Source organism: Littorina saxatilis, linkage group LG2 (assembly GCF_037325665.1).
Source record: "Littorina saxatilis isolate snail1 linkage group LG2, US_GU_Lsax_2.0, whole genome shotgun sequence".
NCBI classification, from domain to species: Eukaryota; Metazoa; Mollusca; class Gastropoda; order Littorinimorpha; family Littorinidae; genus Littorina; species Littorina saxatilis.
Window position 1 is genome coordinate 62215633 of NC_090246.1, and position 20743 is coordinate 62236375.

The 20743-nt window shown below is 39.7% G+C and overlaps 1 protein-coding gene across 1 annotated transcript; it reads left to right on the forward strand.

Moving 5' to 3' along the window:
* The first annotated feature begins 3 nt into the window (after nt 1-3).
* On the forward strand, nt 4-19382 carry LOC138959513 (modulator of smoothened protein-like). Its single transcript, XM_070331037.1, has 3 exons — nt 4-524; nt 6333-6545; nt 7006-19382. The coding sequence occupies exons 1-3, from the start codon at nt 419-421 to the stop codon at nt 7191-7193; spliced, it is 507 nt and encodes a 168-aa protein (XP_070187138.1). The 5' UTR covers nt 4-418; the 3' UTR covers nt 7194-19382.
* The last annotated feature ends 1361 nt before the right edge of the window (nt 19383-20743 follow it).

Sequence of the window (20743 nt, forward strand, 5' to 3'; positions counted from 1 at the left end):
AGAACTGTTTTGACAGTGGCCCAACAAATACAACAAGTTCGTCTTGTTTTTGTTCATCAGACGCAAACTTCTCAGAACTGAGTTTTTTTAACTTTGCCTTAGGATCAAACCATTGACTTCGTTAACTTTCTGGTTCAGCGATTACTGTGTAAAGCTGCAGTAAAATCCGTAAAATGTAGAACCTTGCGCGATAACACTAACAGTTGTAACAGTTACTCAAAAATCAATAAATATCTGGCTCATTAAAACAGAAGAATGAGGACGCACGTTTTTAGACCGAAAACAGAAACAACTGAAATGTTGCTGTACCTGAACTTCTCACAATTGCAGTGCTGCTTGGATAGTTGATCTGTGAATCTGATCTGATTCTGAGTTTGTAATCTGGTGCCAATCCATTTTTTGCAGTCTTTTGTTGAGCATGGATAAACTCATTGCCTTGTCAGGAATTTTGTTCTTCACAGCAGACATCTTTGCTATTGGCAGTCTGGCAAACCCTGACTGGATCGTCACCAATGGTGAAGCCGGTAAGTCAATTAAAGGGGCAACGAAATGTTTTATAATATTTGTTATCTTCTAAGTTCTATAAAAAATGTTATAAGATAAGATAAAGATATTAAGATAAAATTGCAGATGTCTAAGGCCGCGAGGCCTATATCTGATCTTTTGACCAGTACTATTGACTATCCTAACTTTGAGATGGCCTAGTGCAACGATCTTTTGATCGTGCCTTATTGTCTAGACTTTTCTTCCGGTGGCGTATGGGCTGGGAGTGGCATGTGTGGCTTTCGTGGCAAACACTGGGTGGTTAACCCTAGCACAGTACATGTGGTCCTTGAACACACTGTCAATTCTGTTCTTGAAACTGTTTAATGACGGCGCCTCCACAGTTGACTTGTCCAGGGCATTCCAAGTGTCTACAACTCTGTTTGTGAAGAAGTGCTGTCTCAAGCTGGTTTTACATGGTTATATCGCCTTGTTTGAAATGCACAAACACAAATATTTACTTCTCTTTGTAATCATGCTGCTGTATAACAGTATATGGTGTAAACATTGATAATGTATTCTCAAAAACTGAAACAGCTACATTGTATAAGCAAATATAATTATGATGCCATCAGTGCAATCACAGCAAACCCCGCCAGCGTAGCAGTACTACTACTAGCACCATCAGCGCCAGGTGGATCACCAACTCGGTCTGCCCAATCTACCTACTAGTATCAGACAGTAGAGTGTTTTTAGCCAGCTTTTTAAACCGGAACTCCAACTGAAACCATGAGCTGGTGGACTAGCTGTCCATACAAAATCAGCAGTGAACAGTACAAGAACTTTTAAAGAAACTGTAGAGCAAGGAAAGTGGGGCAAAAACTTTTAACATCACTATGCCCATAAATAGAGGTAATTTTCTCACACTTTCCGTTGCGACGATAGCCAATAGAGTAAAGGTATCTAATTCCGACCGATTTTTGGGGTACCTAAATACGACCGATTTTCCCAGTCACATCAAAGACGATGTGCGTACGTCACCACAACAGAAGGAATGCCATTCATACTCGGGCCAGTCATGAACAGGTTGATGACGCGACTTTACGGACCAATCGTTTTGTCACAAGAGTTGATTTGCGTCATCGGCTCCGCGGCGCGAAAATTTGCCTTGTGTTGTCTGCTTTGCCAGATCCCCCGCAGAGCGAAACTGCAACTTTGTAGCGAAAAAGTACGTCATACGTTTCTTACAAAAAGGTCATAAAACTTGATGAACAGAGTTCTGTTTGATTGAAATAGATGTTACTAAGTGTTTTTGGAAGTGTATTTTGATAGTTCGGACTAAGTCTTCTGGCACTTTTTAATCGAAAAGGAGAAAATCTTATCAGTCGGATTTAGATACCCAGTTTTTGAGTGGGTATCTAAATCCGACCACCTCGCAGAGAATGCAAAACGCTGTATAAAATCCCATTAAAATCATTCATTGTTTACATTTATGACTCTTGAAAAATCGTATGAACACGGAAAGGTATCAGATTGTGTGTTTGAGCCTGTGCCAAAACGTGGTCAGCAAGAAGATACCTACCTTTCAAGAATAATTTCTCTTTATGAAAGCAGCAAGTTACTAATAGCACCACTCTTTCTTAAAGTAAACCCTTCAGAGAGATAGTACAGATAATTTCATCAGTTTTTATCAATTGGAAGGTCTTGAAAAGGTTATTAGAATGCCCCAAAATATCAAAATCCGACACTTTTGAAGTGGGACATTTGACACATAGCTACTTCATTGTTTTGTAAGAGCATGTATGCTCATTGGAAATTAAATTTCTTGATTGTATTTCTATGAGTGTATAATGAGGATTTGCTCAAATGAGTTTTCACCAAAAACATGTTTGAATTTTTCAGAAAAATTTGAGTTTTAAAAGTGGCGTGTCAACTGTAACGGATCATGTCCTAAATTTCTCAAATTTAAGACTGCAATTTTCTTATTTAATTATATATTTGAGAGCTGTCAGTACATTAACATCAAGAAAAAAGCCTTTACATTGAAGCCTCATGACAAAAGAAAAACTCAGATGTCATATCTACACTCTTATTTTTGAAATGTCAAATATTTTATAATACTGTGTCTTTTTGTTACGATTGACCATTTCCTGATAAAATTCACAATTTGTTTCCTCTCTTTTGAATTACAGTTTAAAATGATAGCTTTTATTCACACCTGCTTGAACAAAACTTAGTTGAAGGGCATATATGTAGTTATTTTAGGCTACAAAATAAAATATTTGTACTGTGTCCTCTTTACAGAACAGTTACAATTGACATACTGTGTCTTCAGCAGGCTGTTACGATTGACACAAAAAAGTCTAAAAATCACCCAAAGCAGCATGTGTCTTGCTTCTACTTTTGCACAGTTCCTGTGGTTGGTATTCTTTATGATAATTGAGAAAGATTTCAATGTGGTGTCTTAATGTCTTGTCGCAGCAGTTATTCATTGTTCGGAACATTTTTAATGTCCCCCGGGACATGTTACAGTTGACACACAAAAATTGAAAACTCCTCCTGTGTAGGTTCCTCTTAGCTCATTTTGTATTCAAACAATAAGTATGAATTACTTATCACTAATTTTGTCCAAAATTACATTTTTTTTTTAAATAAGTAAACAATATGCATTGAAACAAAATGTCATGTCTTGTTACGAGTGACACACAAATATGAGTATTTTAGTTTTGTTTGTTTGTTCGTTCATGGGCTGAAACTCCCACGGCTTTTACGTGTATGATCGTTTTTACCCCGCCACTTAGGCAGCCATACGCCGCTTTCGGAGTCGGCACACAAAGTTGACTCTGAGAAATAAATCTCTCGCCGAACGTGGGGACGAACTCACGCTGACAGCGGCCAACTGGATACAAATCCAGCGCGCTACCGACTGAGCTACATCCCCGCCCGAGTATTTTAGTAATCAGAATAGAAATCCAACTAAGTTTAGATACCAAAACATTTACAATGCCATAAATACAACATACCTTCTTAAACTTTTGCTCTGAAACTATTTTTACGTTTGTGAGAAGAAAATGTTGACTTGTTAGGTGTCAATCGTAACGGAAGACACAATGGTTATGCCATTTTTTTTAGTCCAGCCGTCTCAGCTATGTGAGCAATAGCAATATATATCCTTAGCTTACAATGCATGTATGTATACAAATGTGATTTTGAGCCATTTAACACTTTTTATGAACAAAATAATAAGCATAGTACTGTGTCCTGCGTTACAGTTGACACACATAAATATCAAGCTTTGTCGTGGCATTATCAAAAAGGTATGCTACAAGTTATCTTTTAACTGTCAAAAGCAGAATCTTAAAACAGTCTAAATGACTTTATTAAATTTGCAAAGCTCTGTTTGCATTCTGAATTTTGCATGTGAATGTCCCATTTTAAGGATCACCTTTTGGCACAGGCTCATTTATTATGTCCAGTCAATCTTGTTTTGATAAAATTAAAGCCGCAACCACTCCATCCACTTCATGACAGTTGCGCGCGCTCTTGTCTTCCTAAGGCAAAAAAAAAAAAATTGTCTGTTTCTGGTCACCCGACCGACCCTAAATTTCGGCGCCGACCCTAAACTTTTTTTTTCCAAACTCAAAGTTTTTTTGGGTTTTTTTTTGTGGTAAAGGACAGGGTGAGAAAATGAACAACAAAAACGTGTGAAAACGAAAGTCCGCTGACGATTTGTAAATGTGTTGAGTGTCTTGTCTCTATGTATAGTGAATCCAGTCTCTTTGCGCGATTTTTAAAGTTAGTTTTATTGGTCTACATTTGGGGTAAAAAAATAAAAAAAAAATTTAAAAAAAAAACCAATCCCGACCTACCGACCCTATTTTTTTTAGCCATGTTACCAGAAACAGACAATTTTTTTTTTTTTGCCTAAACTGATGAATCGACACCAACATCGTAAGTGCGTGGATGGGTGCTTGTCAGTGTTTGCGAGCATGTAAGCCTCGGTAAGCTTAATAGTAATAGAGTGTTTCGCTCAACGAGTCACGAAGTTGTGTGTTTGTGTGTGTTTTGTGTGTGTTTGCGTGTGTGTTAGTGTGTGTGTGCCCACGCTGCGTGTAAGAGAAAATTGACAGAATCGTATTTAGCCTTTATCACATGACCTAGATTCATTGTATAGATAGATCTAGGAACAAGCAATATTTGTTGGGATGATAGAAAAAGGACAGAAGAGATTTGATATTCACAAACACCTCATCCTGGACGATCATTACTCCAACTACACGATCAAAACAAGCCGGAGAGAAACATTACGTTTACTGTCATTTAGTTCCGAGTAGATTTCGGTCGGATTTAGATACCCCCCGGTCGGATTTAGGTTCCCACACCTACCTCCAATGTTTCCCGACAAACGCTTCTTTAATAACGGAAAGTAACGACACGGGCACCTATTTAAAACAAGAATTGCGTACGGAAAACGCTGGTCTTACCAGACAAGACATATTTGCTAAACTTTACGATTTAGAGCCTTGAGAATAAAACAATGATCTCAATCGGTCGGAATTAGATACCCTTACCCTACTGGCTCCTGCAACGTACCCTTACCAGATCCAGATCCAGATTAAAATTTCCTGCATGTGTGCCAAGTGAATCGGTTCTTCAACTTATTCAGTTATTGAGTTAACGTTAACATTAACACACTTATTTTGATGCACTTCTTCTTTTTCTTCTTCTTCTTCATACTGAGCTAATCCCTGTAGAGGGCAACTATCCTCATGTGTTGGTGCGCCTAAGGTCCCTAATGTGAAACTTAAGATGAAGTGGACAGTGTACCTATAGATCTATGAAAATAAAAACAAGGGTTAAATGATTTTTGGTGAATTCACATTCATCTCATGGAAATACAGTGGAACCCCTCTCTAAGACCCCCCTCTCTAAGGACTACCCCGCCACAACGACCCTTTTTTTTTAACCGATGTGTTTCCTTATATAGTTGTCACCAGTGTAGCGACCACCCTGCTCTAACGTCTAAGGACCGACCTAACAGCTTGTACAACGACTTTGTCAGACAAAGCCAAGACTCTCAGTCAGCGTAACGCATCACTGACAAACCGGTTATAACCAGTTATAACCGTCTCGCGTAAGCAAAGGCACTAAACCGCTGAGAGGTGTGATGGTTGGGTGGGCTGAGTAAACATCACAAACCAATCATCGAGATCAAAGGCAGGTCCATTGTGATAGCTGGGTGGCCTTGTTTATGGACACCTTCTTCCCAGGGGTCATTGACCCAGTTTTAGCTATGAGAGGTGGTTCCCCTTTCATATCTGAGAGAGGAAACACTTCCTGCACCCGGGTCAGTGACCGAGTTTAACCTATGGGGAGTTTAACCTATGGCGCGGTCTCTTTGATGTCTTGAGAGGAAACTTGGCCAGGGTACTGAGATCTGAGGGTAGTACATGCACCAGAACTGGTGGACACCATCGACAATGTCAAACATGAAATCGAAGCAGTTTGCTTGAGGAAACGGTCGTCAGCAACTCAAACTTCTCTGTTTTCTTTTTTTAAGAAAATCTGAGGTGACTTTCTTTGTGGCCCCCTGACCCCGCCCCCTCCCTCTGTAAGGACCCCCCTCCATAAGGACCGATTTTTGTCAACATTTTCAAGGTCGCTAGAGAGGGGTTCCACTGTAGTAGAAATAACTTCAATACGGTGCATAGAGCATTTTATGAAGAGCATGATTGCAAGAAAGTTTTTTTGAAACTATCAGTTTCACCCTTGCAATTCAGGACGGACTTCACTGTTAGTGTTTCATATAAGATATATATTATAAATCTCTTCCTTTACTGCGATTGCAGGAAACATGCGCCTTGGCCTGACTCAGCACTGTCAGATCATTCACCGGCGACCAGAGATCTGCACTTGGCCACAGTTGCCCGCAGAATGGACGCTGGCCTTCCTGTGTATTGTGGGGGGCATCATTTGTCTGACCACAACCTGCATTCTGCTTCTGCTGTCTCATTGGTACCGTCGCGCTACCAAATATGTCAGATGGGTTGCCCTTTTTGCAAGTGAGTGACAGCTTGAAACGTTTTTGATACTGGTTGGAGAGTTTGTTTTATGGTTGGTTTGAGGATGGATGGGAAGGTCAGTGGGTGTTTGTGTGTGGCGAATGGGTTCATTAGCTTTTGGGTGCATGTTTACCTGAAGGACGGACTGAAACAGTTAATGTGTGTTGTTGTTTTTCTCATGGCATTCTGTGATATAACATTCAACAGAGGTAGTTTGTTCATTGATGCACTGTCTTTAATTTTATCAGTTTCTTGATTTGCCTGAGCTATCTTTTGTTTGTTCTATGTCTGCAACTGGCTTTGTTTGGATTCTTTTTTTCAAGTGTTATTAAATGATTAGATCATTACTTTTGTATTAATAACATGATTCCTGCTCTTACACCTTGATCTGTTATAATTCAAAGAATGGGTGCAATGTAATTATGTACATTATTTTAATGCATTGTTTGCTTCTTTTCAGTGACACTGTTTTGCCTGGCAGCAGTGGTGTTCCCCATTGGTTTCCACGTGGCGGCTATTGGAGGTCAGCCATACAAGTTGCCGCACCACACGCAAGTCGGCTCCGCCTACGTTCTTTTCATCATGGCCATCTTCTTCACCGTCATCTCTGAACTCTTCTCCAGCCGTGTGTGTCTTCCTGTTCTATGATGGCAATCAATATGTTTAGCTTCTCTGCCAAACAGCTTTACTTCTGCCGGTCTTTGAATTCTAGTTCTTGTCAGGACTGTGGTCTGGTCTTAGAAGTTAGATCTGAATACAGCAGATTTTCCAGTCAGAATAATTATATTTGTGCATAATCAAAATCTGTCAGGATGACCTGAAATGAATTAACCCACATGCACTGAATTTACACAGGCTGTGAGGATGAACTAAAAAATACAGTAAATTCACAAGACAGTAAATATGCTGAATGTGTACACACTCTCACGATGCACTAAAGTTACAGTGACTTCACGGGGCAGGAGGCATTGTGATATTAGGCACATGTTTTGTGTTTCCAATAAGGTACATCATTCTGGGGAAAGATGTTGATCCAAGCTGTCAACGAGCTTGCATGTTTACACAAAATCACCAGACAATTACATGTGTGGAGACTTCTTGATCTGTGTTGCAAAGTGAGCCTTTGAGAAGACACAAACCTGACTGAAAACAAAAAGAAAAATTGATGTGTCACGCTGTAGCGGTCAGACAATATTGTGCACTTGGTTTTTTCACTGGATAGTGGATGAGCAGCACATGGAGAACAAATCAATATATCTATATATATTCCACCATTTTACCAGAAGCTGTCTTAGTCGTCACTGAAGGTGTGTCACAAACCTCACTCCTCCTTTTTTGATCACATTCTGCTGCCAACTGTTAAGTGTAAGGGCTTCTACTTTCATGCACGTTTGTGTGCATGAATAATAACCAATCACACAAAAAAAGGGACTTATATATGTACTCATACTCACGAAGACTGGCAAAAATCTAAAGACTGAGAACTACATGTACACAGTGTAAACCAAGTGTCACTGCGAGACGAAAGCAATACATCTTGCAGTGCAAACGGTTGCCTGCTTGTGCCAAGTAAATGTGACTGTGATGGATTCTGTATGTAAAGTATTTAGTCTGTTTTTGGGTAAATAATGTTTACCTTTATATGTTTCACTGAAGCAGATGCTGTTGGTGATGATCATGTTTGCTGGGGCGGGGATGTAGCTCAGTCGGTAGCGCGCTGGATTTGTATCCAGTTGGCCGCTGTCAGCGTGAGTTCGTCCCCACGTTCGGCGAGAGATTTATTTCTCAGTCAACTTTGTGTGCAGACTCTCCTCGGTGTCCGAACACCCCCCGTGTGTACACGCAAGCACAAGACCAAGTGCGCACGAAAAAGATCCTGTAATCCATGTCAGAGTTCAGTGTGTTATAGAAACATGAAAATACCCAGCATGCTTCCTCCGAAAACGGCGTATGACTGCCTAAATGGCGGGGTAAAAAACGGTCATACACGTAAAATTCCACTCGTGCAAAAAACACGAGTGTACATGGGAGTTTCAGCCCACGAACGCAGAAGAAGAAGAAAAAGAAGAATCATGTTTGCTGCCACAGATCTGTCCAGGCCTGTACATAGAATGAGAGCACCCTTCCACTTGGACACATACCAAAAGTCAACAGTCTGGCGGCTTTCTCTACAGAGTAGTATTTTTTTTCTGAATTAATTTAGCAGATTGACGAAGGTGTCACTTCCGACAATAATTCAACTTCCTTCCCCTTTTTGCGGGTTTCCCCTCCATTTTCTTTCAAACCCTGTTCGTTCCGTGTTGCGTCTGCTTTTTGTTGTCTTTTGTGTTCTTTTCCTGATGAAGCTTTCAGAAGCGAAAATTCATAATCGTCTTGTGTCGTCTTTGTATCGGTGAGTACAGTAATCCTTTGTTTTTTTAACTTTGTTCATCTTACCACAGTCACTTTGTTGTTAAGATTTTTTTTTTTTTAATAATTCAACAACAAAATTCTGCACAAGACGCACACAGGTTGTTGGTAGTTGACATACATGTGTTTAAGTTCAAAGATGCTGGTATCCTGTGTGAAAACCCTGGGCAGATCTGTTGTGGTGAACCTGATTGCTTACATGAGAACAAATGTACCTGTAATATTTGTGTGCGTGTGTGTGTGTTTTTTCAGAACACATTTTACAAACAAACTTTTGAATTCAAAACAAATGTTCTGGACAAGATTGCAGTACAAAGTACATTTACGCTGTTGGGCATTTACAACCAATATTTTGACTTCAAAACAAATGTTCGGGACAAGATTGCAGTAGAGGCTGATGGGCATTTGTCAAAAGTTAGGGCTATGTAGCACTATGTATGCATACTATTGTTAACCAGCTAATATGAAAGAGAAATGTAAATAGTATTTCATACATTACCATTTCTTTCTGACTGTCCATTGTTCACACATGCTGTAAAATTACATTGTAAATGATTCAACTATTTTAAAACAGTGAATACATTTTACATTATTTCACTTCATTTTATTGGAGAATTGGGATAACATAAATAGTAAGAGGTCAGATTCAGGGACTGGACCACTGAGGTCATGTTCGGTTTTGTACAAGAGAATAGTTGGTTGTTGTTGTTTGTTTTTTTGTTTTTTTCTACGTCCTTTTTATGTCCTTTCAACCGACATGTATTTGGCTATTCAGGACTAATTCAATTTTGTTTCCTTTCTCAGTTTACATTGAAGAAGAGAAAAAGAAAATGGCAGCACAAAGTCTTCACTGGCTGAGAATTTATTCTTGACTTTTGGAGTTTCACTAATGCCACATTTTGTTTAATTTCTCCTGGATCAAGTTGTCTTTTTACATTTAGTTAAGTTTTGACTAAATGTTTTAACATAGAGGGGGAATCGAGACGAGGGTCGTGGTGTATGTGTGTCTGTCTGTCTGTCTGTCTGTGCGTGTGTGTGTGTAGAGCGATTCAGACCATACTACTGAACCGATCTTTATGAAATTTTACATGAGAGTTCCTGGGAATGATATCCCCGGACGTTTTTTTCTGTTTTTCGATAAATACCTTTGATGACGTCATATCCGGCTTTTTGTAAAAGTTGAGGCGGCACTGTCACACCCTCATTTTTCAATCAAATTGATTGAAATTTTGGCCAAGCAATTTTCGACGAAGGCCGGACTTCGGTATTGCATTTCAGCTTGGTGGCTTAAAAATTAATTTATGACTTTGGTCATTAAAAATCTGAAAATTGTAAAAAAAAAAAAAGTTTTATAAAACGATCCAAATTTACGTTCATCTTATTCTTCATCATTTTCTGATTCCAAAAACATATAAATATGTTATATTTGGATTAAAAACAAGCTCTGAAAATTAAAAATATAAAAATTATGATCAAAATAAAATTTTTGAAATCAATTTAAAAACACCCCCCGCGGGTTAGGGGGAAGAATTTAGCCGATGCTCCCCAGCATGTCGTAAGAGGCGACTAACGGATTCTGTTTCTCCTTTTTCCCTTGTTAAGTGTTTCTTGTATAGAATATAGTCAATGTTTGTAAAGATTTTAGTCAAGCAGTATGTAAGAAATGTTAAGTCCTTTGTACTGGAAACTTGCATTCTCCCAGTAAGGTAATAATTATATTGTACTACGTTGCAAGCCCCTGGAGCAATTTTTTTATTAGTGCTTTTGTGAACAAGAAACAATTAACAAGTGGCTCTATCCCATCTCCCCCCCTTTCCCCGTCGCGATATAACCTTCGTGGTTGAAAACGACGTTAAACACCAAATAAAGAAAAGAAAGAATTTAAAAACACTTTCATCTTATTCCTTGTCGGTTCCTGATTCCAAAAACATATAGATATGATATGTTTGGATTAAAAACACGCTCAGAAAGTTCAAACGAAGAGAGGTACAGAAAAGCGTGCTATCCTTCTCAGCGCAACTACTACCCCGCTCTTCTTGTCAATTTCACTGCCTTTACCACGAGCGGTGGACAGACGATGCTACGAGTATACGGTCTTGCTGAAAAATTGCCTTGCGTTCAGTTTCATTCTGTGAGTTCGACAGCTTGACTAAATGTTGTATTTTCGCCTTACGCGACTTGTTTTCTCATATTGTCAGACATTGTGTTCCATTCATTTCAGCTGGTTGATACACTGATGATCAACTATAGTTGTCAGTTTTGATGCCTATCTTTTGTTGTTGGACCATGAAGCATAAAGGTTTATTTAAATTAAACCTGACAGTTGATATATTAGTAATTGTTTTTATTGGAATTGTATATATATATATATATACTAGAGGAATACCCGGCTTCGCAGACCGTTTGGCAGACCCTTGATTTTTTACCCCCGACGCGAGACAGAGTATGCAGCGTGGCGGTTCGCCGGCTTAGAGCACGTGTTGAAAATTTTCATCCACCAGTTTGTGCCCGGGGTCCACCTGAATATGCCCACCAAATTTGATGCAGAATATTTACGATGGGAGGGGTAGTATATATTAGTGGCAATATTTTGAAGATGGGAGGAATTGTGTACACGAATTGCAATACTTAGATGTACTACCTGTGCAGAAAAGCGCTGCTTTCGTGTGGCGGAAGTAAAAGAAGTGAAGAAGTAGAGCCGAACAAAAAAGTTTTTATTTTCGTACTTCGTATCGCGAAACAGAGTATTTATTCACCGCGGTTCACCGCAACGCAAACACACACACACACCACACCACACCACACCACACCACACACACACACACACACACACACACACACACACACAGAGAGAGAAGCCGTATATATATATATATAGATATATACGGAGATAGATGACAGTGGCTATAAATAGATTCGACCTTTGCACTTTTACAGTGAGGACAACAGGTGCAAGGAAAGCGTTGTGGACAGTGACCTTCTAAAAATAGTAACGGGAATATCTGAAGCTGCTTGTCATACGGTAGCATTCTGATCAGTCATCGCTCAACGGCTATCGCCAGTTATCTCAGAGAATGAGCCGTACTCATTTTGACCTAAGTTCAGGATGATACCGTAGCTGTGATCGAAAGATCAAACTTTCTCATTCAGTATTCTTGCAAATACAGTACGTGATTGACGCCACACGAAGGAAGGGAGATAAACGCGCAAAACACTGGAGAAGATAAGGAAGAGTTACTGGGAATGGATCTGAATGAATGAACAGAAAAACCAAAATCGGTTTACCGCGCCGCGCTTAGAGCACGTGTTCAAAATTTTCATCGACCAGATTGTGTCCGGGGTCTACCTGAATATGCCCACCAAATTTGAAGCAGATCCATCGAGAACTTTGGCCATGCATCGCGAACAGACAGACAGACACACACAAGCCGTATAAAGATATAGATATATATCCCATGACCTCCCTTCTTTGTCTCTGTTACTTCAGTATGGGTATATATGTTGTATTTTTATAGCTCAATAAATACATCATGGACTCCAAAAAATATATGATAGTGCAGATTCCGATTTGGGCAAAGGACTACTTTCCTCCCGACCTTTGACCTCGCGCCGAACAATGTGACACATTTGTATGAAGTTCTAAAATCGTATTGCACGGCTCAGAAAACCATATCAGTTGCACGCAAAAATGAATCTCAGAACTGATCTGATGTATGAGATGCAATAAGCAAAAGTTTCTTTCATTATGAAAGCAATGCAGGTCGAAAAAAACGAACATTCAACTTACAAGATAACCAGATGCTAGCGAACCAAAACAAAAACACGAGTACCCTCCCCTTGCATCGTTAGCAGACGACTTTTGAGAATCTGTCGGTAGTGTGTTTTGGTGTGCGCCTTCAGCTATCAAACATCGGCTGTTTCACGTGTTTTGCGAGCAAGTCTACTCTTTTGCCTGGCTCTGCAGTAAGTCCACATATTTTTCCGTAATCCAGTCATATTCCTTCAAAATGCAATCAATCGGCGGTGACAGACGTGTCGGTCGCGTTTTCCTCTCACCCATACCAGTTTAAGTTCATCCATGCAAACACACTCGCAAAACAGTTTATCACGTAGATACATTTCAAATAGGGAGCAAATGGTTAAATCTAAACCTACATATTTGTTCCCTAAGATTTGCTTCTCTGTCAATAAGCCTAATTACACACGTTCGAGAAAAACAACGTGGAATCAATTCTGAATCGAGTAAGCCAAATGGGTCCCAAACCCGTTTCGCCCGTTCTGCCGACCTGAAACGCAAAACAAAAGAATTGTGCGCTTCAACTAAATTAATTTCTATTCGACTTCATTACTTTCTTGCAACTTATGAACCTTTACTTAAAGCTTTTAAATGGTCTGAAAGTAGTGTTACCGCGTACTTATCGATGCACTCATTCGTTTTATTTTTTCAGCGACGGTCACTTAGTTTAAGGTTGCAAAAGGGCTAAGTCTCGCTGGCAACAGTTTTACCCTGCACAGATCGCAACAGTGCCGCTAGTAGTCTACACTTTGTGTTTGATGGTAGAATGGGATATACAGATTACAACACTCGTGGTTTTTTATATGGCTTGTATTTCAGTCAAGACCCAGCGGGAATATCAATCGAGAGCCACTCGCCAGAGGCTCGTGTCTCCCGATGATATTCATCCGCTGGGTCTTGACTGAAATACAAGCCATATAAAAAACCACTCGTGTTGTAACCTATACATATTCAACACTTAAGCTTTAAGAATTCAAGAATCACTGATCTTAGTTACCTTTCATCCTAATGTGGTCTTTAAAGTTGGAAAGTTAAGTGTCAGTTTGCCAAAGACATTGTTCGGATATATAACGCTGGATATCATTGGTTTGGGAAGTTTTGTGTTTACTTGGATACACTGAGACACACACAAAAAACATGGAACAGTGGAGTCAAGTGATCGACTGACATCCCAGTGAAAATAAGCTCCAATCTGTGTTTTCAGCACTTTCCGCTCAATACTACACTCTTTTCTTACAAAAGTATGCTCATCAGAGCTGACTATTCAATGCCGATAAGATTGGGCGCCTCAGTGCGCAGTTCGCTAACCAAAATGTGTAGATTGACACAGCTCGCTAGTGTTTGGCCTACAAGGTCAAAATGTTTTGGTTTGCCTCAGTATTTACAAAGAATTGCAACTCTTCCATAACCATAAAAACATGACAGAGTTATTTCAGGAATCCGTCTATTGAGACAGAATATAGTTTAAAAAACGACTGCTCTAGATCTGATCCGAGTGTGGGTTTGCATAAAATGTACATGTACCGGTACTGTTGTTTAAATACATGTACATGTATAACTATTAGTTTGACGCTATCTTTGTTTAAGTTTGAAAATTGTTAAACTTGAACTAGACTTTTGAAATGATCTGTGATAAGGAATTATATACTACTTGTTTATATAACATAACTGAAGTAACTGGAGGTGTCTTTTCTGGTCTTGGTACTTCCTTTGTACAATTCCATTACAAGAAAAGCCAGGCTTTCCTCTTGCATGTACAGACTGGAACAAATGTACAATTATATATATATATATCTGTCAGTATGTCTGTGACTTTGAAATGGTTGTGTTTTATAGTTATCTTTTTATCAACATCAGGGGTTCTTTTTTCAAAGTGTTTGATTTGAGCATGTCATTATGAGTACGTTGAAGTCAAAAACCTGTTTTTGTTAAAAATCAAACCACATTTTTTGCTCAAAATGCAATCTGCGTCATTTTTGACTCACATGCGAAGCAAAAGTGAGTCTATGTACTCACCCGAGTCGTCCGTCTGTCCGTCCGTCCGTCCGTCCGGAAAACTTTAACGTTGGATATTTCTTGGACACTATTCAGTCTATCAGTACCAAATTTGGCAAGATGGTGTATGATGACAAGGCCCCCAAAAACATACATAGCATCTTGACCTTGCTTCAAGGTCAAGGTCGCAGGGGCCATAAATGTTGTCTAAAAAACAGCTATTTTTCACATTTTTCCCATTTTCTCTGAAGTTTTTGAGATTCAATACCTCACCTATATATGATATATAGGGCAATGTAAGCCCCATCTTTTGATACCAGTTTGGTTTACCTTGCTTCAAGGTCAAGGTCACAGGAGCTCTTCAAAGTTGGATTGTATACATATTTTGAAGTGACCTTGACCCTGAACTATGGAAGATAACTGTTTCAAACTTAAAAATTATGTGGGGCACATGTTATACTTTCATCATGAGACACATTTGGTCACATATGATCAAGGTCAAGGTCACTTTGACCCTTATGAAATGTGACCAAAATAAGGTAGTGAACCACTAAAAGTGACCATATCTCATGGTAGAAAGAGCCAATAAGCACCATTGTACTTCCTATGTCTTGAATTAACAGCTTTGTGTTGCATGACCTTGGATGACCTTGACCTTGGGTCAAGGTCACATGTATTTTGGTAGGAAAAAAGTGTAAAGCAGTTCTTAGTGTATGATGTCATTGCTAGGTTTAGTTATTTGACCTTGACCCTGAATGTAAAGGTCAAGGTCAAGCATGTGAGTCGTATGAGCTTTGCCCTTCTTGTTTATTTTATTTTTTATTTGCCTGTTGTTACCACTTAAAAAAACAAAAGCAGAAACATTCCAGGGTTATTTGTACACAAGTGGAGTACACGGTAGGGTATATTCATCACCGGAAAGGAATGTGTATTTAGGCATGGGAATTGTCCGCCAAACGGCAGATTTCCGCCGATTTTTTTTTTGTTCCGCCGAAAAAGCAAAAGTGTCCGCCGAAAAAATAAAGGGGGGAGGCACACAAAAAAAGCACCGGTTACTTTTGCCTTTGCGCAAAAGTCCGCAAAAACTTTCCGTACTTTGTTCACGCACTGCTACCGCCCGCCTCAGTTACTTGAACTTTTATGTTTGAAAGTAAACCAGATTGCACAGATTGTGTTACAAGTTACATTTTCCTGTTTGTCTCAACAGATCAATTTTTTTAACAAATTTAAACCATATAATACATGTATATTTTTTTTTTTCAAAACAGCAAAAATTGGTACTAAAAACTCTGATTCTAAAAATAGAATTTAAAGGACCATAACAGGCTCTTTTTAAGGTTAGATAAAGCAGTTGGGGTTGATTTAATGATATAGGTAAGCATCTACAGATGCAAAAACCGATCAGTAAATCTCAGGTTTTGTGTTGCATCAGTCTAATTTTACACAAAATGCATGCTCAAAAAGCAACCAAATTCGTCTCCTACGCGAGACTTCAAATTCCCCGCGGCGGCAAGCCCTTGGCTGTGACGTCACAAGGGGGAGCCAGAAGCAAAAGTAGCAACGCTCGGTGTGCGTCTTTGCTGCAGCTGTGGATGCGCGCGTGCTCCCGACATCATGCCGAGAGAGTGTGCTGCTGCCGAATGTTCGGAGTTGCAAAAAAAAGACTCAGGCTTGAGTTTTTATTTGTTTCTATCCGACTGGGTAACAACTACAACGACGACAATAACACTGACAACAACTCGAAAACCAAGAACAACTACAATGTCAACAACAACAGCTTTACACTGGAACACAATTGATTTGACACGTTACAACCTTGATTTCATCTACAACGCCGACAACAACAACATCAACTTAAATTCGAGAACATAATTATACGTCTTCAACAACATAGCCAACAACAAATCCGATAAAACTTCAACTACAATCACAACAGTGATCATGGGCTGCCTAATCTATTTGTTGAGTCTGGCAGACATTTTACTTCCACCCTTGAGAGAGAATGTTTTTTCCTCGTACACTTTGTGCCTCAAACCTGACTAAGAGAATACAATTCTACATTAATCCCCGATTATCAACCCAAATAGGTGGGACACTTCCGTCTCAACTCGGACGCCGCTGTAAGAACGATCTCCAGTAACAGACGCTGATAACGATACAGCTATCTGCTCGCTCCTAAGCCACTCCCCCAGCCTGTATGTCTACACACTGGCACCAATTAAACCCCCAACTGAGCTGTTAACCCGTGGTTTGTAAAAATGTAAAACTATTGTACAAATTACGTCAAACCTAAATCCGTGATTTGTAAAAAAAAAAAAAAGTAAAAAAATTCTCTATTCAGCCTATTGTCCCATCGCTGGGAAATTCGGATCGCTTCTTCCCAGTGGAAAGCTAGCAGCAACAGAGTCGCGCTACCCCTAAGTCAAGGGATCCATAAGATTTGTTTTTCTTTCTTTTTCCATTTCGTTATTTTCCTTCATCGCTGGCGAATTCGGATCGCTTCCTCTCAGTGAAAAGTTAGCAGCAACAGAGTCGCGCTTGTGGTCCAAGTTGTGAAAATTTCCAAGTTGTGGAATGTGTCCAAGTTGTGGTATGTGTCCAAGTTGTGGTATGTGTCCAATATGTGCAATGTTGTGGTATATATCCAAGATGTGGAATGTGTCCAAGTTGTAGTATGGTATGTGTCCAAGATGTGGAATGTGTTCAAGATGTGGTATGTGTCCAAGATGTGGAATGTGTCCAAGATGTGGTATGTGTCCAAGTTGTGGTATGTGTCCAAGATGTGGTAATGTGTCTAAGTTATGGTATGTGTCCAATATGACGTATGTGTCCAAGTTGTGGTATGTGTCCAAGTTGTGGTATGTGTTCAAGATGTGGTATGTGTCCAAGATGTGGTATGTGTCCAAGCTATGGTAATGTGTCCAAGTTATGGTATGTGTCCAAGTTGTGGTATGCATATAAGATGTGGTCTGTGTCCAAGTTGTGGTATGTGTCCAAGATGTGGTATGTGTCCAAGATGTGGTATGTGACCAAGTTGTGGTATGTGACCAAGTTGTGGTATGTGTCAAAGATGTGATAATATCGTCATGATCCGAATTTCCCAGCGACGGGACAATCTAGTAATGATATGGAGAAAGAAAACAAAATCAACAGAGTCGCGCTACCCCAAAATTCAAGGGATTTTGTTTTTGTGCCTTGACTTTTGGGATGACAAGAAGATATCGGGAACATTAACGTGATTTGTAAAAAAAATGATTACAAATCACGGGGCGCGCAGACCCTTGATTTTAACTCCCAGGCTCAAAACTGTAAGGTTCAGCAGCTAAAGTTGCTTCTATGAATACGGCTTCTGACATCATCAAAAATTTTACCCAGAATTCACCACTTCCGTACTCTCGCGGACGTTCGGGATACAATGGCCGCCAGATCGGAACGCGAAAACGCTTCGCTTCAGCCACAAAATTCGTCAGATTATGGCCTAAACGATTCCGAAGTAAACTAAACCCTGTAAGGGAAGGTGAGAAAACAATTTCCTACGGCATGCATATGTCTGGTTAACCTAAGTCACGCCAAAACGCAAATAAACGCGTTTTTGACTCCAAAAATAGCCTGATGGGGTCCTTTAATGGCAAACTTGGAGCTCAGATGACACCAGATTGCACCATCTGGGTTCTTTGGAGACATTTTTTTCCGGGGGGACATGCCCCCGGACCCCCCTAGTAAGGCTAGGCGCTTCGCGCCGTCGACTTGACGCTTCGCGTCTTCAGTTATAAATTTTCAGCCTTTTTTACAATTTTCAATTCCCATGCCTGGTATTATTTAACAATTTATTATGTTATACATGGATTCATTTGGCACTGTGACTGTGAAGGCAGTTTAAGGAGCATGTTGATGGGGTTTTTGTTTGTTTGTTCTAATTCTTTTCATTTTACCCACAAGCATTAATCTGTGTCTAGTCATTGTATAAATGCAGGTGTTAGTGCCAGTTGGAGGGGATTACATAGTGACCCCAACTGATTTGATCTTAAAACAAGTCTCAGGCACTAATTACGCTCATGGGTGATTGTGTGTGCGAGTGTGTGGGTATGTATGTGTGTGCGTGTGCCAGCATATATGTAGCTGCACATGTGTTTGGTTATGTGCAACCTGCAAGCGTAAGTGTGACTGTGTGCACAGGTGCATATGTGTATGTATTAGTGTGCTTGCATTTGTATGCTTGTGGGTGTGCAGCTGGTTTTGGTACTAAGTATAGAGATTGTATTTTCATCCAAAAATTGTGCATCTTAGTACATGTACTCTTAAAGTCTTAGGTAAGTGAGTGATGCCAGGCCAAACAAAAAGCAGTCACTGGCCATAGAAAAGTGTTAGTGTAACAGTGAATACTTTAGACTGCCATTGTATTTATTATTGGTATCTTAATCATTGGTGTTTGTGTTACTCTCGTGAATTGTTTTTCCTTACATTGGTGCAACGACCAACAAAGGAGAGAAATAAGGAAAGCTTTTTCAATGTTATTTCCTTCTTTTTGTGTGTGTTAATTTGCACTTATGTTGATGTGTTGTTACCTCTGTGCAAAGTTCTGAATTTTACACTTGTATAACTACAACGTCAAAGTCAATAAAAGTGCGAGAATCGTTTTTCATTTTATTTGGTGTTACCCCCCGCGGGTTAGGGGGAAGAATTTACCCGATGCTCCCCAGCATGTCGTAAGAGGCGACTAACTGATTCTGTTTCTCCTTTTACCCTTGTTAAGTGTTTCTTGTATAGAATATAGTCAATTTTTGTAAAGATTTTAGTCAAGCAGTATGTAAGAAATGTTAAGTCCTTTGTACTGGAAACTTGCATTCTCCCAGTAAGGTAATATATTGTACTACATTGCAAGCCCCTGGAGCAAATTTTTGATTAGTGTTTTTGTGAACAAGAAACAATTGACAAGTGGCTCTATCCCATCTCCCCCCTTTCCCCGTCGCGATATAACCTTGAATGGTTGAAAACGACGTTAAACACCAAATAAAGAAAGAAAGAAAGTTTATTTGGTGTTGTTGCATGGTTTCAAATATATATACATTTTCACAATCATTGGCTTCATAGGAACGGATTATTAAAATGCCCCAGAGTAAAAGACCAACAAAAACATTGTGTCACAAATAACATGTCTTAAAGGCACAGTAAGACTCCCGTAAACCATCACAGATACGGTCAGGCTTTTTCACACAGTACAAACACCCTTTCATTTAAACACTCACCTATTGAGAACATCCTAGGTGCCCTCCGTAAAGAGCGAACAATTTTCAAAGGATTTATTTTTGCGTGGTTTATCTTACCCCTGAGTCATCGTGAACCCGTGTGATCCAGTTTCCCCTTTTCACAATGTAGTCGTCAGTTAGTCATTTGAATGCGACTCGATGTGAGCTTATCTACAATAGCACGTTTTTATGCACGAAACAAACGGCTGTGGTTCACAAGAACTCTAGCGATGGCTTTTGACTGTTGAAAGGAACCGCGATATGCATAAACCGTCGTCTGCTACGACCCTTGCGTGACCCTGCTTCCGGGCTTTTCTTTTTTCAAACTTTCACAACTTCAAATTGTACTGATCTTGTCTTGATGAAAAAAGAATTCTTTTATGATTAAAGAATGTTTGTGTAACAAGCTGTCAATTTATTATTTTGATTTTAAAAGTTAGGTCTAGCGCAAAAACGCACCACGGCCCAAAAACATTCTGATAATCATCGATCCACGGCTATGGACAGATTACATTGATAGAATGAGACCCGAAGGGAAGTAACTCATTTTTGACCTGAGTTCAGGATGGGTCCAAAAAGTTCGAGATAATCTGCAAAATTAATTCTTTAAAAATTGCTCGCTCTTTACGTAGGGCACCTAGGATGTTCCCGTTTGGTGAGCGTTCAAATGGAAGGGTGTTTGTACTGTGTGTAAAAGCCTGACAGTATCTGTGATGGTTTACGGGAGGCTTACTGTCCGGGCGTGATTTCCG

Coding starts and splice junctions, on each gene's coding strand:
- LOC138959513 (XM_070331037.1), top strand. CDS start 419: ATGGATAAACTCATTGCCTTGTCAGGAATTTTGTTCTTCACAGCAGAC. Junction 525..6,332: donor CGTCACCAATGGTGAAGCCG/GTAAGTCAATTA, acceptor CTGCGATTGCAG/GAAACATGCGCCTTGGCCTG. Junction 6,546..7,005: donor ATGGGTTGCCCTTTTTGCAA/GTGAGTGACAGC, acceptor GCTTCTTTTCAG/TGACACTGTTTTGCCTGGCA.